A 17343-nucleotide genomic window follows, 5' to 3' on the forward strand; every position below is an offset into this window, starting at 1 on the left:
AAAAACTAGGCAATAGTACGGCCATTACTCAACCCACGGAACCATCAATATTGTACTCACTACTGACAAGTCATATAGGTCGGTACATCTCAAATGTCATTCTTGTTTTTAATTTCTCAACAGTGAAAGGATAAAGCTTTACTGTAAAAATGGCTGGGAACTGGAACTCATGTTTGATTGAAAAAGAACAACAATCTCACTATTGTGAAAGTTAAGTTTTATTTCTCCACCAGCCATAACTGTTAGCAGAGACAGTAACCCACAGTCATGAAATGTGCTAGTGTTTTACCACAAGTTCAGTCTTACCAATATTGTGACCAGTCACCTCCACTCAAACTCCCTTAGGAAACAAAAAGGATGATGACATCCTGTAGTCTGAACAGTGTCAAATAAATACAATTGCAGTTATAGTAAAAACATATAAAAATCAATTAGGACCAAGTATGTGAGCAACAATGTGTAAAATATTTTTACATAGAATAAACATTTAGTTTTTTTTTTTTCTGGTCATGTTTGCAAATTGCACTTGTAGAAACAAAACACAGAATGGCACTGCAGAATTGTTGTTTGCAGATTTTAGGACTCAAAAGGTTTACAAAAAGTTGTATTAAAACAATTACATTAAAAACTCTCCTTCATGAATAACTTTTATGAATACTATTAACATCTGAACTTAACTTAGAAATCTTTAAATAAGCTTTGCATTAATACTCTTCTTTAGTTATAACAAGCATACTTGAGTTTGTAACAGCTCTGCCATGTCTACAAAGGAGGAGCCCAAATGTAGTAATACCCTGAAAATAAAGCTCCATATTTGCAGGATCATATAGCGGAAATAATATATTGCATTATTATTTATGAGCTAAACAGGAGAAATGGTTATCAAGAATCTTGATAACCTTGAAAAGTGTTTCTATGGGCTTCTAGAAAGGCATCCATACATTTAAGGCCAAAAGGAAAACAACTAAGGCAGAAAAGTGTATTTGTCTCTTTTGTTGGATTTCAACCAGAAAGTTCTGGTTTCAAAAGAATTACCACATAATCTCTGGATTTGTTACTATGAAATAAATAGAGCTAAAAATGTGATGAATCACTTGAAAATGTAGACAAACATGCACATCTGGTAAAAACACTGTATAATACTTGAAACAATTAGTATGATTTTTTTAGAAAGAAAGGAATCACCGAAGAGCAAATAAGTAAAACAAAAAGTGCACAGTCAGCGTAACACAGACGATGGGTAACCAGTAAAACACCCATCCTGATATCTTCCTCTGGTTCAATAATAATAGTGGTGCATATTGTTGGAAGACTGAAGGACTGCAGTGGGCAGCTGATGCGATGAGTCATTCTTTCTGCATGTTTGACATAATTTCATATACTTGTTTTGGCACTCTAAAACAAGGCCCTTGGCAAATACTGTTGGATAGGTTCTCGTGTTAGCGACACTCTGACGGACCTCCTTAAGGGCACTTGGCATGATTGATTTACTGCAAATGGAAAGATAAAAACAGAAGAAAAATCACATTAAATTGATTGTCGATTGATTGTTGAAATTTTAATTTACAGATTAGAGATGAAATTTATTATGGAAGGTAGCGGTTAGGAAAGTTAGATGGAATCAGGAGGCAGAAGACAGAGGTGTGTTATGCATGCATGCATCAAGGATGAGTCACTAATAGTACAGGGAATGTTTTTGTGATCTTAACATAATTTTCATTCAAATAGTTTTGATTTTTTTACATAATTCTCGTGTGCTGACATAAACCTTTAAAATACAGAATTTATCTGATACAGACAATAGCGAATAGTATCTTAGAAAAACATGATTATTGAAGTTAAAACTGAACATATTAATACAGACCGTTTTTATTTATTGGTTTGTATTTGGAATTCAACCTACATGAAATTCACAGTGGTACCATCACTTTTTTTTTTTATCGATATCTCAAAAGCTGTTTTGGACCAGAGAGAGAAAAAAAAAGTTGTATTATGAAATGAGATTACATATAAATTAATGTTTCTAGAGAAATAAGGAGGTAGATAACAAATGGAATAAAAATAGTGTGGCCAACTCTTCAAAAAACTGAATCCGTTTTCAGGCTTAAATTTCGAAGAACTTGTTCACATCAAGTTTTTTGATTACGTGGAGCATCATCCTCATTGCGACCTCCTCCAACTCACCGGCAAACTAACATGTCACAGACCTCAAACGGGGATGAAAGCTCGGTGCTTTCCACGACAAATTATACCTGCTTATATCACAGCGAATTTAAAAAGGGATGCAGCCTGGAAGCAAATGTCAGTTGAATTAAAATTAGAACGCAGGTTTCCAGTTTCATATGGTTCTCAGGCCAAATAATGATATAAATATCACACAGTAAATAGGACTTGTCTCTGTGTCTTCTTTAATGCCAACTGAATAGATTCTGTATATTAATTTTTACCATAAAAACATGAGCTATTCAAACTCAAAGTAGAACTGTTTTATGCTAGAAAATGACCAAGAGTAGAATACAAAAAAGGACTGGTTCCACTCAACGAGTATATCATTGTGAACACAACCATGTACAGTACAAAAGTATTAATTAGTAATAATACTAGTATGCCATAAAGAGAGTTTAGTGCATGCAAAGCCAGAGGGAAATATGAATCGTGCAAAAAAATGTAGATGTAGAAGAAGTTTTAAAAGGCCACATAACGCCTTGTAAGAGAACCAAGAGTGTCCGCTGAGGCTTTGTGACTCAAAGTTGGTTCTGCTGTACAGCTTCTGACTTACATGATGGCTGGAAGTGGCTCCCTTAACCTTTGTTTTGCCCTTGCCTCCGACCGCTGTGGCATTGCTGCGGCGCGCCTGCTCATGGTCAAACTCCAAGTCCTCCAGGCGCTGGGTTAAGGCCAGTTTCTGCTGGATGGCCATACGCAGCAGAGAATTCAGGGTCTTCTTTTCATCCTCAGCAGCACCCAGCTGCCTCTGCATGTCGTCCAGCTGGGTCACGTACTCATCACACCTGAGGGAGAGAGAGAGGGGAGATGTGGAGAAAAGAGCAAGAGAGAGAGGGGGAAAAGGAAGAAACAAGGGATAAACATTATTTCCAGCAGATGGAGCAATTTTTCCATGAACTGCTGCTGCTGCTGTCACATGTTTTCTCCATTTCCCCAGACAGCCTTTTCCAGATGGGAGGATGAGCTCTCTGCTAGCTCACTCACACAAATATCACAGACTGTTCTCCCACAATGCTTTGTGTCTTTCTCACAAGCATACACATAAAATATTTGTTCAGAATAAGCACTAATGTTTTGAATTTTCCTTTTTATTATTAGGAAAAGATGCTGAAAAGGGGCAGAATTAACAGGATATAAAGAAATATAATTGTTATTTTGGTGTTTTCGTCATGTTTCCTGTGACAAATACAATACAATAGCGGTCATGCATTATGGTGTGAGCCTTAAACCACGTGGCCACAAGGATGCCACATGATGGTTAATTATAATGTTTGTCAGGAATGAAATATAAACCAGTGATTATGTATAATCATACCTTGTAGCGAACATGGCTCGAAGAGAGGAGAACGTTGCAGCGTCCTCTTTCAGAGCCTTGAGCTCATTGCGGAGCTTCATTATCGTCTCGGTCACCATGGCCTTCTCGCTTTGATACTTACTCTTCAGGTTGGCCAGAGCACCCTCAGCCGTCTAAAAGGAATAAGATGTTATATAATTATTCATTCATTATTCATTCGTTCATTTCTTGCGCTTCCGTACATTCTAAACTCAGTGGTTATTTTTAGTTTAAGACTATATTATCGCATTCTGTTGTACTTGTCAGTTTGAGAAACAATGAACATCCTTCCTCTGAGAAACATACACAGCAGGCATACATACACACAAGCACGCACATACAGATGCTCAGAGTGGTCTTCTGACCTGTTTGTTGGCCTTGAGCACGGCTCTGAGAGTGGCGATCTGTTCCCTTTTGGTGCTAAGCAGGGACTTCAGTTTGAGGATCTCTCCAATGCAAGCCTCATTGTCCTTGTCTGCCACTGTGCCCAGCTCCAGATTGGCAAGTCTCTGACGTGACAGCCCAGTGGTGCGGTCCACTGCCTGCTGCAGGTGGCGGATCTGATCCCTGACGATGGCTACGAGGTTATAGATGTTCATGGGTTCTGGCCGGTGCTCTGGGGCTGGTGTAGCTGTGGTGCTGCTAGAATTTCCAGTTTCAGTCTCAGAGATCAGCCCATTAGTGAGAAGTATGGAAGACTCCTTCCCCTCCTTCCCCTCATTCCCCTTTCTTACGATGGCTTTGCCTTCCTTGTAGTAGTCGAGCATGACCCGGTTAGGGGTCTCATTGTTGCACATACACACATGGTTGTAGAGATTGGCCAGCTCTTCACTGAAAGCTACGAGCTCATCTTGCGCCACATTAAGGCTGCCGAGTGATTCTCCTGCGGCCTCGCTGACCAGACGGAGCTCCTTCTCCAGACGAGCCACCTCTGCTTTATCCACTTGGCTAATCTTCTCCAAGGACGCCAACTTTGACCTCAACTCCTGGACGTCGCTATCCAGCCGCGCTCGCTCGTCTTCGTACTGGGTTCGGCACTCGCTGTACTGCGACCTCAGAGTCTTCAGCTCCTGCCTCAGCTCCCCGGCTTCAGACACCGCCACAGTGTATTTACACTGCAGAATCTCAGGTCCATTGATGTCCAGCTCGTAGTAGTCTCCGTCATCGTGGCTGTCCCTGTCTTTTTCACTGTCGAGGGCAGACTGCCGCTCCTTGCTGGCCTGAAGTTTTCTCATTGCAGTGAGGTTCTCAGTCAGCCGGTTGACAGTTTCCTTTTGCTCGGACACAGTCCCATAGGCCTGTTCCAGGTGCTTCTGGTTCTCCTGGAGAGAGTTGATCAGAGCCACTTTCTCTCGATCCATCTAAACATCAAAATAAAAACAAAGGCATTTTCAGTCACCCACGGGTCTCCCCTTTACAGACATGCCCACTTTATGATAATCACATGCAGTTTGGTGAAGGCATAGTCAAGTCAGCACACTGACACACTGACAGCTGTTGTTGCCTGTTGGGCTTGAGTTTGCCATGTTATGATTTGAGCCTATTTTTTATGCTAAATGCAGTACCTGTGAGGGTTTCTGGACAATATTTGTCATTGTTTTGTGTTATTAATTGATTTACAATAATAAATATATACATACATTTGCATAAAGCAAGCATATTTGCCCACTTCCATGTTGATAAGAGTATGAAATACTTGACAAATCTCCCTTTAAGGTACATTTTGAACAGATAAAAAAAGGGCAATTAATTTGTAATTAACTATGGACAATTATGCAATTAATATTTTAATCAATTGACAGCACTAGTAAACATGCATATGCAATTGATGTGGCCACAGATGATTAATAACCATGTATTTACACTTGATGTGGACAGTTAAAGATCTGACTATGTCTACTAGTAGCTGCAGCAGCATTTTGAACTTAGAAATCATAAGTTTTTGCTGTTTTGACATTGACAAAATGAAATAACTTCAGAACTCTAAATCCAACAATCATTGGAGCCGTCTATGAAATAAAATGTGGCGTCAGTCAGTAAATGCTACTTTCTTATCCTTGTGTATCTGAGACTGAACATTTAATTAGCTTGCCTATTCTGGATATGATAAAAAGGAATATTTGAGGCACTTCACCGAAGCTTAATCAACAGCCTCTTTTGTATAAATGACTTACAATATGTTGGTCATAAATAGAGGTGATGTTGTTTTACAGATACAATGTTCAACTGAATAATTTAGTTTTGTCGTCATGAGGATTTGTTTAGGTAAAGTCGCGGAAGCTACTAAAGTACCTGTAAGGGTTTTCAAAGAGCAGAGTGAGTAAACTACAGGCCAGATGAATCTACTAAATGTGCCCAAGAATAGTTAGTTAGCTAGGGCTGCCATCTCAGTCAACTAATCTGTCGTTTTAGTCTTAGTCGACTAAGATTTATTGAGTCGATTAGTGATTTGTATGTTTTTTTCATGTTGAATGACTTATTTCTAAGAAACTTAAGTACATCTCTAAACACAAGATTTGAAGAAGTGCTTGGGTGTGATTCTTTGTGGAGAAACTCAGTTTTATAGATCTGTCGATTAAATCAACTAATCGATTAGTCGGCAAACGAGTGATAGTTGACTAAGAATTTCTTTGGTCGAGGACATCCCTATAATGATCAAAATTAACTCTTTCTGTGCACGTACTGTGCGACATACAGATATGTTTCAGTAGAAAGTTGAATCTACTTTTGAGTGAATGTGTTGAAAACATGAAATCAGACATCAGGTAATGGCGTAAGAAATGGTGCTGGATGGTCAAAGACCATTTCCTGGACTTCATACCTGCACAAGCTGTTGTTTAAGTTTCTGGATCTCAGAGATGTTGAGCTCACTCAGCAGGTCGTCCACCAGGCTAGGAGCCGGCTTGAAAGACTCTCCTCTCTTGTTCCCAGCAGCTCTGTTGTCTTCATCCATCTTGGCCAAGCCGTTTTCAAAGCCTCTGATAAGATCATCGTTGTCGGGCTCGGTGAGGGCGGAAGGATCCTCGTGGAGTTTTAAGTTGTCGATGGAGATATTGAAAGAGCCGTTGTACATAGAGCCGCCGATGGTCATGTAGTGGGAGAGCTCCTTGCGAAGAGTGGCCTTCTGCTCGCGCTCTGTTTTAATCGTTTCTAAGGCCTCCGTCAGCTGTCGCTCAGCGATTTCTCTCAGACGCATGGCTTCCTCCAACTGGCTGTGGAGGCACTCGGAGTCCTCCTCCAGACGGTGGATCTCGTGCTTTAGACCTTCAAATTCCACCTTAGCAGGGTGTTCAAAAAATACAAATAAAACTATTAACAATTTTACTCAATTGATTTGTGTCCACTTTAGTTTCTTTATTATGCCTGAGTGCCCAATATTGTCAAAAATGACCATAAAAAATATTGTCTAGTGCACATAAAACAAAACTTTAGATGTAAAATTTTGTGTGAATAATAAAAAAGAAAACAATATTTTTTACTTCCATTTCAAATGATAGCAAACGTCAAAAGTGTTGGGAAGGCGACATGTCTTTAATGTCTTGCCTTGTCACTTTCTTATATGACACAATGACTATGTAGTTATATTAGAACAAAACAAAAATAATGTATGTAGTTTGAGTCATAAAAAGTTGTTTAAACAGAAAAAACATGACTATTTTTCCATGATTATCACCCAGTTCAAGATGTGTAACAAAGTGCATGTTCTATCTTGTTTGTCTCACCTGGTTCTGTCTCAGCACAGACACTTGTTTCTGAAGAGAGATGTTCTCATCCTCCAGCTCGCTGTAGTCCTGCAGCAGACGAGTCTCGCGCACTTTGTACTCTCTCATGTCATCACGCAGCTGACCTCGCTGCAGGTCTGCTAGCTCTGTATTCTGCACACGGTAGGAGAGGGGCAAGAGATGACATGTTATGGGAGAATAAATGAGAAAAAACTCCAGTTAAAAAATAAATACTCACTATTTTTGATTGAGTGAAAAATCTCCCAGGCAGTGCAAACTACAACGTTGCAACTGTCTGGTCAAGTGAAATGAGGATCAGCATGTTTCGCATACCACAGGGGCAAGACTTTGGCGAGTGTAATGACGGAAGGAGGACATGGTCCATTTACCAATCTGTGCTACAGAGAGCCGTGGCGGAGGACATCCTTTGTGTCACCCACAGTGGACCATTACATCATCTTTCCTGCTGGTTTCACGGCAATCCCGCCAACCAACCCTCCCCCACTCCAAGCACGAACATCAACTCTCTCACAACTCACCCTGACAACTAGTGGTTGTCTGGTCTCAGTCTCTGGTGTCAGTCTAAACTTCAATTAGCTTCACTGACCTTCTCTTTCATGCTATTCTGATTGTAAGGGACAACATTATTGGACAGATGCATAACATTTCAAACACAAAAATACTTTGATTCAAAGTTACTGGCTCCCATTTACAGCTGTAAGATAAACTAATCATGTTTTAGCACTAACAAAATAAGCAAATATACTTGCTTTATACAAATGCATGTATGTATTTATTATTAGAAATCAATTAACAACACGAAACAATGACAAATATTGTCCAGAAACCCTCACAGGTACTGAATTTAGCATAAAAAATATGCTCAAATCATAACATGGTAAACTGAAGCCCAACAGGCAACAACAGCTGTCAGTGTGTCAGTGTGCTGACTTGACTATGACTTGCCCCAAACTGCATGTGATTATCATAAAGTGGGCATGTCTTTAAAGGGGAGACTCGTGGGTACCCATAGAACCCATTTTCATTTACATATCTTGAGGTCAGAGGTCAAGGGACCCCTTTGAAAAAGGACATGCCAATTTTTTGCTCGCCAAAGTTTCGCATAAGTTTGGAGCGTTATTTAGCCTCCTTCTCGCTAGTATGTCATGGTTGGTACCAATGGATTCCTCAGGTTCCCATATTAATATGATGCCAGTATCTTCACTCTAGCTTTAAGACTGAGTCCGCTACAATCTAAAAATCGCAAGTTGCTTTAATGCGTTAAAGAAATTTGTGCCGTTAAAGCAAATTTGCGTTGACGTGTTATTAACGAGTTAACTTTGACAGCCCTAATTAGAAGTAAAGAAAGATCTACTCTGTAAGATCCCGTTTTCATCAATACATACCGACTTCATCAAGAGCATGTTGTGTAATTTAACAGAGATTATGAGATTTATTTATATAGTCTTTATAAAGTAGGACCAGCATGATTGAAATGACAATTAATTCAAATGAGCACAACATTTATATTGTAAATCTGCTTTTTAAAATGTGTGTAAATAAACAATCACCTCTCTCATCTCCACGGCAATGGACGACAGGCGATCATTTTCAGCTTGTACGCTGGTGAGGGAGGCTTTGGCCTGTCGGAGCTCATTCTGTAACTCCAGGACTTTCTCCTGGTAGAGAGCTTCCTTACTGGCAGACTCCAGCATCAGTGACTCTTCCCTGCTTTCCCCATCTGCTGCCACTTTCCTGTGGGCTGAGTAAGCTTGTCCAAAGGCCTGCGGACACAGAGAAAGAAAAGACATCAGGGAAAACTACTTTGATCAAGGATCAGTAGCCGCCCTTTTTGAAGACGCGCGCAGAGAACCACCAGTATGGCCAGAATAACCACCGGCAGTGGCGATGGATGAGGGTTATCTTACCCAAACTGTTTATTCAAAAAATACCAAGGGCCTGTCATTCACTGACATTATTACTGGTTGTGTGTTCGCCTATTGTGTTACGGAAGACCATTCACTCACAAGCACTGTGTCACCCTGCTGCTACATGTTGGTTTTATGTCATGATGTTCATCTTACACACTGACAGAGCATGAAAAGAGATTATTGCAAACACTGATTACATTTGAACTGCATAAATTCTAATTGGTCATGGTCACACGACAGCCTGGAGCCAGCTGGAGGCTGCTGTCTTCCACTCCACAAAGCCATCCATCCTCTGAATGCTCTAGGTTTCTAGTTTGTGGTTCTAAAGTTTCATGAGGCTGTGATTATCCTAGAGGTAACCACAGGTCATTTTATACAGTGAGGTCAAATTCCAAAAAATAGGTCTCACTATATGAAATGGCTAATATGGGGAATAACATCATCACACGTCATGAATACAATTGGACTCCTTGAATCCACAAGAGTCAACTTTACAGTGATACCCAATTTATGTAATTCCAAGAGTGTTTAGGGACTCCATTATGCAGAAATATTCAAACATCATTTTAGAACTAGGCGAAAATAACACAATTATACTGCCGTAAAGGGACTGTTTGTAAGAATCAGAAATGCTTGTTAACAGCGACACCTGTGGCCGTTAAGTCAACGAAAGTCAGCGTCGGGCTCGCGCTTGTGCTCGCTCTACATAGACATGAAGGAGCATCGCTCAACACAGTGAGGCGACACACGTCAGCTAAAACCACAATGTCACTCTATATTTCACCTGCTCGGCAGTAATGTTAGCTGACCAGATGAAGGTCTCTCCATGAATCACTGCTGATCCTAGTGCTTTTCCTGCCTCAGCCTCCTGACAGCGACAGCAGGCAGAGGAGCAGAGTACAGTAGAGACTGCGGCCCTGGAGACCAAAGCTACGGTCTCCCCCCCTGTCCTCCGACCGTGGCCAACACTGTTTTGCAAGACGGGCTTCACTAGATATAACTTTGCGGTTTTGGTGCTTCCGTGTAGTTTGTGTTGGAGTCTCGTCTGAACAGCGTAGCCACGCGCGAGCGCGCATGGGACACCGACCCAGATTGATTTATATGTGCAAGAAGTTACAAACAGTCCCTTTACAAAAAAAAAACTGCATATTTTTTGCCCAAAACTGCATGTGATTATCATAAAGTGGGCATGTCTGTAAAGGGGAGACTGGTGGGTACCCACAGAACCCATTTTCATTGCCATCTTGAGATCAGAGGTCAAGGTACCCCCGTTCCTCGCCAAAATTTAGTCTAACTTTGGAGCATTATTAAACCTCCTTCCTGACAAGCTAGCCTATGACATGGTTGGCATCAATGATTCCTTAGGTTTTTCTACTTTCATATGATATGTGTACCTTCACTCTAGCCGTAAAACTGTACCTGCAGCCTCTGAAAGACTTTAAAGTCGGTCGGGATCGCGGGTCTCAGAGGGTTAAATAGGATGAACAGGTGAATGTCAGATTCCCACAGCCATGTGACTTAAAGGCTCGTAGACATCCAGCCACTGAGCCAAACTGGTGATGCAACAACTACTGTTCAAGAAAGTCCTGAAACCCACCACAGAGCTGTAGCTCTTCTTACCACCAGCATCTAACCCCACCTCTTCTTCCCTAACAGTTTCCAGTCAAACAAACGGATATGTGTGACAAGCAGTAGTCAGTCGTGAAGTGTATCAATCTGTCGCCTAAAAAGCACTGTAGGTGCTGATCAGACGACATACTCTACTAAATAGAGAAGCAGCAGTCAGAATCATGAGATACCAAGACAATGACTACATCAATGAGTCACATAGTGACCGGACTGTGATGAATAATGTAATGTGGACGAAAATCACCATCATCACACAAATGAGAATAGGTCATTGAAACTCATCCAGTGACGACACAAGAGAGTCTGGAGGTGTAACTTATTAATAGAAAATAGAGCTGTAACAATTAGTCAGTTAAATGCCAAACATTCCCTGGTTGCAGCTATACTATACTTCTATATTTAAGGATTCAACTGTTGGCTGAACAAAACAAGCAACCCGAGCAAGGAGACATTACATAGACAAAACGTTTAATCGAGAAAATAAAAGGCTGATTAATTGATAATAAAAATAGTTGTCAGTTGCAGCCCAAAATGAAAATAGGACAGGTTAGTAAGAGACTGACATCTATCTGAGCCCATCTTGTTCACTATTCAGAGCTGTTATTTGTACACAATATTATACATTTGTGGCTTTCTGGCTATCAGTGAAACACCACACAATGAAATATCCCAATACACAGAGTAAGTGATGGAGGTATAGTCAATAACAAGTGGTGACAACAGCTGAACATGGAAACCGATGTGGAAGTGCCTAGTTAGGATGCAGTTCCTCTAAAGGTTTGATAAACTGGCTGCAAGACTCTGACTAGGCTATACCGAGCAGACGGGAAAACCCCAACTTCCCTCTTGATATACAGACACAATTTCCCACAAGTTAGAATCTCAGTCGCTAATGTCGCTTCTTCTTTAGTCTGTCGTTGTGGGAATTTAAAAAAATCATTGGTTTATTAACAATATATTTAGGCAAAATGTATGTTTTGCACCATATTGCTTGACTGACAGGTGTCTGAATGTGTCTCACATTGCTGTGGTGGTTGCTGCTTTTCCAGTCCAACCAAGGCCCTTCTTCATTCTCTAATTTTGCACTTTTTTTGTCTCCAATAACTGTCAGATATGGCAGCAAATGATAAAAAAAAAAACGTCATTTCATTTTTTTTTTTGAGTTACGGATGTCACGAGAACCGATACTTCGCTACCAAGTCGATGCCAAAATTTTAAAGAAGTGACGGTACCCTTTTTCTACAGTACTGAAGGTACCGTACGATGCCTGTAATGGTCATTGGTAGGGATGTGACAGAGAGGAACATTTTCCCACCGGTTAATAAACTTGTGACAACACCGGTGTCACCGATTACACCGGACATTTTACAAAAAAAAAATGACGGTTAATACGTGCAGAGCGCTGACTCTGATCTTTACCGTCGGGTGGCGGTGTGTCTGCCTTCTCCGGCAGCGCTTTTGCAGCGGGGCACCGCTGCGGAGGTCTACCTGGCGCCGTTGCTCCGTACGCTTCGCCTTTGACAGCTCAATCCGCCTCGCGGCGATTACCTCATTAATGTTATGGTTCCCTTATGGCATTGAGATTAAACGTGAAATATTGCCAAATAGGTGCGTTTGCCTTTCACTTCGACAACAAATCCTCTGCCTTCTGCTCCTACTACTCTGAGCTATCGGACCAGATGCGTTCACGGTCAGTATGTAGCGTCCGTGGTCTGCCTATCGATTTATAACATGCCACTGATACGCCAATATGAACAATATGGGTCAATTCTTTTTATTCATTACTTAAAGGCTACATGCCTGTTTTTTGTAATGTTCAAATGTTTTTAATAAGAGTACGTGTTGAATTACATGGGATTTATTGTTGTTGTTGTTTTTTTTTACTGTGGTATCGAATTTGGTATCGAGAATCGTGGAAATTCACTGGTATTGGTATCGACTACTAGATTTCTGGTACCGTGACATCGCTAGTTGGAGTCATATTGGATGTTAGAGGAGATTTGTTGACAACAGCATGGCTTAAAGTCCTAACATTTGAATGCTGAAATGTGTTGGGTTAAACCAGTCGGGCAGCTGAATTTGGTGATGATGACAGATGTAAACTAATATGGTGTACGGTCTAAGACCTGCTCTATATATAAAGCGTCTCGAGATAACTTCTGTTGTGATTTGACGCTGTATAAAAATAAATTGAATTGAATTGAAAAACCTCCTTGCCATGTGAACCAAAGTCTCTTCTGACTGCTTTACTGACCCAACCACACTGACAAATCCCCCAAAAAGATGAAAGCCAGAGAAACCAGAGGCTAGAAGTAATGTTGTAGTCGTGGGTTAGAAATATCTCTCCAAAGAGCAGGATAAATAAATAAAGGACCCCAGGATAGGAAAGTTATAAAAAAAAAAAAACCATGGAGGGATATAATCTTTCTCAAGATTCACTTTTAACTGAACTGCAAATCTTTTCTACTAAAGCTTTACTATTACTTTTAAACCCACTAAACTAACTAGCAGGTTGGCCACATAGGCATCTAAATTTGACATACTGCTGCAGCTGCAGACGTCTGATTTGAAGGCCTCAACCTTACATACCAAGAGCAAGTACAGGCAAGAAGTGACCAAAAAGTAAATGGTAGTATTAATCCTTCAACGTGAAGAAAACATTAAACCACACCACTATTATTCTGTACTGTGAATAGCATTTGGCTGCCACATGATAATCTGTCAAAGCCTTATGACAGTGACTTTATCATATAACAATTGGAGAGACTTTCAGCTTGTCATTTTTACACTTGTTTGTGGTATCTGGAGGCATGAGCTCAAGTTATAGCTGAGCTTTAAAGAAACCAGGCCCATGATTGATAGATAACTTATGATAATATCTGTCAAAAACCTTATGACAGTGACTTTATCATATAACAATTAGAGAGGCTTTCAGCTTGTGGTACTTTGTGGTATCTGGAGGCATGAGGTAAATTGTAGTTTTTTAATCCTTCAACGTGAAGAAAACATTAAACCACACTATGGCTATTATTCTGCTTATAAAAACTGTGAATAGCATTTAGTTGGCTGCCACATGATAATCTGTCAAAAACCTTATGACAGTGACTTTATCATATAACAATTCGAGATACTTTCAGCTTGTCATTTTACACTTTGTTGTGTTTTTTGGAAGCATGAGCTCAAGTTATGGCTGAGCTTTAAAGGAACCAGGCCCATGATTGATAGATGACTTATGATGGTTCTTCCGTGTATTCACATACCGATATTAACGTTAGGTTATATATAAATGGTAGTTTTTTAATCCTTCAACGTGAACAAAACATTAAACCACACGACTATTATTCTGATTAAGAATAACTGTGAATAGCATTTAGTTGGCTGCCACATGATAATCTGTCAAAAACCTTATGACAGTGACTTTATCATATAACAATTGGAGAGACTTTCAGCTTGTCATTTTTACACCCAGTGGTACTTTGTGGTATTTGGAGGTAAATGGTAGTTAATATTTACCTACATATAACTATTGGAGAGACTTTCAGCTTGTCATGTTTACACTTTTTTTGTGTTTCTTTAGAGGCATGACCTCAAGTTATGTCTGAGCTTTAAAGAAACCAGGCGCATGATTGATAGATAACTTATAATATCTGTCAATAACCTTATGACAGTGGCTTTATCATATAACAATTGGAGAGACTTTCAGCTTGTAATTTTTACACTCTGGTGGTACTTTGTGTTTTTTTTGGAGGCATAAGCTCAAGTTATGTCTGAGCTTTAGAGGAGCCAAGCCCCTGATTGATAGATAACTTATGATAATATCTGTTAAAAACCTTATGACAGTGACTTTATCATATAACAATTCAAGAAACTTTCAGCTTGTCATTTTACACTTGTTGTGTTTTTTTGGAGGCATGAGCTGAAGTTATGTCTGAGCTTTAAAGGAACCAGGCCCCTGATTGATAGATAACTTATGATAGTTCTAATTACAGACTGATATTAATTATTGAATAGCATTTGGCTGCCACATGATAATCTGTCAAAAACCTTATGACAGTGACTTTATCATATAACCAGACTTTCAGCTTGTCATTTTACACTCTGGTGGTACTTTGTAGTTTTTTTTGGAGGCATGAGCTGAAGTTATGTCTGAGCTTTAGAGGAACCAGGCCCCATGATTGATAGATAACGTCTGATGGTTCTGATTACATACCGATATTAAGGTTATGTTAACGTTAGCTGTGTCTGCGTGGCTATACTGTATATATATGACCTGAGGTTACCTCCTTCAGCTGATCCAGCTCATGTCGGACCGTCTCATGTTCCGTTTCCAACTCATCGAATCGCTGCTTGAGCTGCTGTTTCTCCTCCAGCACCGCCAGCCCATACTCCGCCGCCTGGATCTTCTCATGGGTCGTCTCACGGAGCTCCCTGGTGAGACGCTCCATCTCGACCCGGAGCCACTGCGGCCCGGCCTCCGTGACCAGCACCGCGTCGTCCGGGTATTCCTCCTGCTGCCCCGTAGACATCTTGGAGAGGAGCCGCTGACTCACAGTATCGAGACCCAGCCCTGGCTACTAGCGCAGAGAATCACCAAGATGACCACAAATCACTGCAGTCTTTGTTTGAGCCGCATCGTCGGGACTTAAATGGCGTTAAGTTGCCTTTTCCTTCTTCTCGCCGCAGACTTCTTCAACGATGCTCACCAACATGGAGGATACTTTTGTCATTCTCAAAGGAGTTTCTTCTTCAGGCTCTTCGTGAAGCTGACAGAGGAAACTTCAGTTGAGATCATCGGTTGGAAAAAAAAAAAAAAACAGTTACCCCTGCAGCACGACATTCAAACCGGTATGAGTGGGGGAGTGGGAAATGTAGTTTTTTAGTGTGATATCAGTATTCTAACGACTACATACTGCAGCTGCTTTGTTGACTTCAAGTACCAGAATGCATTGCGTGGGGCTTGGACGTGGGCTCGGTGACTTACTGTAGATTTCAATAAAGTCATAATATAGAATGTCGAAAAAGTAAAAAAAAAGAAGTCATAGTATAATATCTTGAAAAGTAAAATAAAAATTGTATAGTATGTCGAAAAAAGTTAAAAAAAAATAAATAAAAAAAAAAGTCAGAATAGTACGATGAAAAAGTCATAGTATAGTATGATGAAAAAAAAAAAGTCACAGCATAGTATGTCGAAAAAGTTAAAAAAAAAAAATATATATATATATATATATATATCAAAGTATAGTATGTTGAAAAGTAAATAAATTGTAAAGTATGTCGAAAAAAGTAAAAAAAAAAAAAAGTCATAGAATAGTACGTTGAAAAAGTCATAGTATAGTATGATGAAAAAAAAAAAAAGTCATAGTATAGTTTGTCGAAAAAGTCATAGTATAGTATGATAAAAAAAAATAATAAAAAAGTCATAGTATAGTATGATAAAAAAAAATAATAAAAAAGTCATAGTATAGTATGATAAAAAAAAAATAATAAAAAAGTCATAGTATAGTTTGTCGAAAAAGTCATAGTACAGTATGATAAAAAAAAATAATAAAAAAAAGTCACAGTATAGTATGTTGAAAAAAATAAAAATAAATAAAAAAGTCATAATATAGTATGTCGAAAAAGTAAAAAAAAAAAAAAAAAAAAAAAGTCATAGTATAGTATGATGAAAAAAAAAAAAGTCATAGTATAGTTTGTCGAAAAAGTCATAGTATAGTATGATAAAAAAAAATAATAAAAAAGTCATAGTATAGTATGATAAAAAAAATAATAAAAAAATCATAGTATAGTATGATAAAAAAAAAATAATAAAAAAGTCATAGTATAGTTTGTCGAAAAAGTCATAGTACAGTATGATAAAAAAAATAATAAAAAAAAGTCACAGTATAGTATGTTGAAAAAAATAAAAATAAATAAAAAAGTCATAATATAGTATGTCGAAAAAGTAAAAAAAAAAAAAAAAAAAAAAAAGTCATGGTATAGTATGATGAAAAAGTTAAAAAAAAGTCATAGTATAGTAGCAGTTACCCCTGCAGCACGACATCCAAACCGGTATGAGTGGGGGAATGGGAAATGTAGTTTTTTAGTGTGATATCAGTATTCCAATGACTACATATTGCAGCTGTTGTGTTGACTTCTAGTACCAGAATGCATTGCGTTGGGCTTGGACGTGTTTCGGTAATTTACTGGAGTTTTTAATACAGCACTGCCATCTAGAGAGTGTATCATACGACTACAACTATATACCCAGGAGACACATGTTGTGATTATGACTGCAAAGAAACGATTGTTTTCATAACTTACTGTATAGTATGTCGGAAAAAAAAAGGTTATAATATAGTATGTCGAAAAAAGTCATAGCATGTTGAAAATGACCAAAAAAAAATCATAGTATAGTTTCTTGGAACCATTGTAGTATAGTATGTCGAAAGATTAAAACAAGTCATAATATAGTATGTCGAAAAAAGTAAAAAAAAAAAAAAAAAAAAAGGTAATTGTATAGTAT

General features: G+C 39.1%; 1 protein-coding gene across 1 annotated transcript; it reads right to left on the minus strand.

Annotated features, from left to right (window-relative positions):
• Nucleotides 1–200: 200 nt before the first annotated feature.
• On the minus strand, nucleotides 201–15401 carry LOC119490605 (protein bicaudal D homolog 2-like). Its single transcript, XM_037774114.1, has 8 exons — nucleotides 15122–15401; nucleotides 8853–9065; nucleotides 7282–7434; nucleotides 6381–6836; nucleotides 3925–4920; nucleotides 3542–3693; nucleotides 2780–3011; nucleotides 201–1490 (listed from the first exon to the last, which is right to left on the minus strand). The coding sequence occupies exons 1-8, from the start codon at nucleotides 15365–15367 to the stop codon at nucleotides 1488–1490; spliced, it is 2451 nt and encodes an 816-aa protein (XP_037630042.1). The 5' UTR covers nucleotides 15368–15401; the 3' UTR covers nucleotides 201–1487.
• Between the last annotated feature and the right edge of the window lie 1942 nt (nucleotides 15402–17343).

This window comes from Sebastes umbrosus, chromosome 1, assembly GCF_015220745.1.
Source record: "Sebastes umbrosus isolate fSebUmb1 chromosome 1, fSebUmb1.pri, whole genome shotgun sequence".
Taxonomy (NCBI): domain Eukaryota; kingdom Metazoa; phylum Chordata; class Actinopteri; order Perciformes; family Sebastidae; genus Sebastes; species Sebastes umbrosus.

Bases quoted from the DNA above. Each gene is read 5' to 3' on its own strand.
- LOC119490605 (XM_037774114.1), bottom strand. From the start codon at position 15,367: ATGTCTACGGGGCAGCAGGAGGAATACCCGGACGACGCGGTGCTGGTC. The intron at 7,435-8,852 runs GTGATTGTTTAT...TACCGTGTGCAG, and splicing joins TTGCCGTGGAGATGAGAGAG to AATACAGAGCTAGCAGACCT. The intron at 3,012-3,541 runs GTATGATTATAC...TCTCTCCCTCAG, and splicing joins CGAGCCATGTTCGCTACAAG to GTGTGATGAGTACGTGACCC.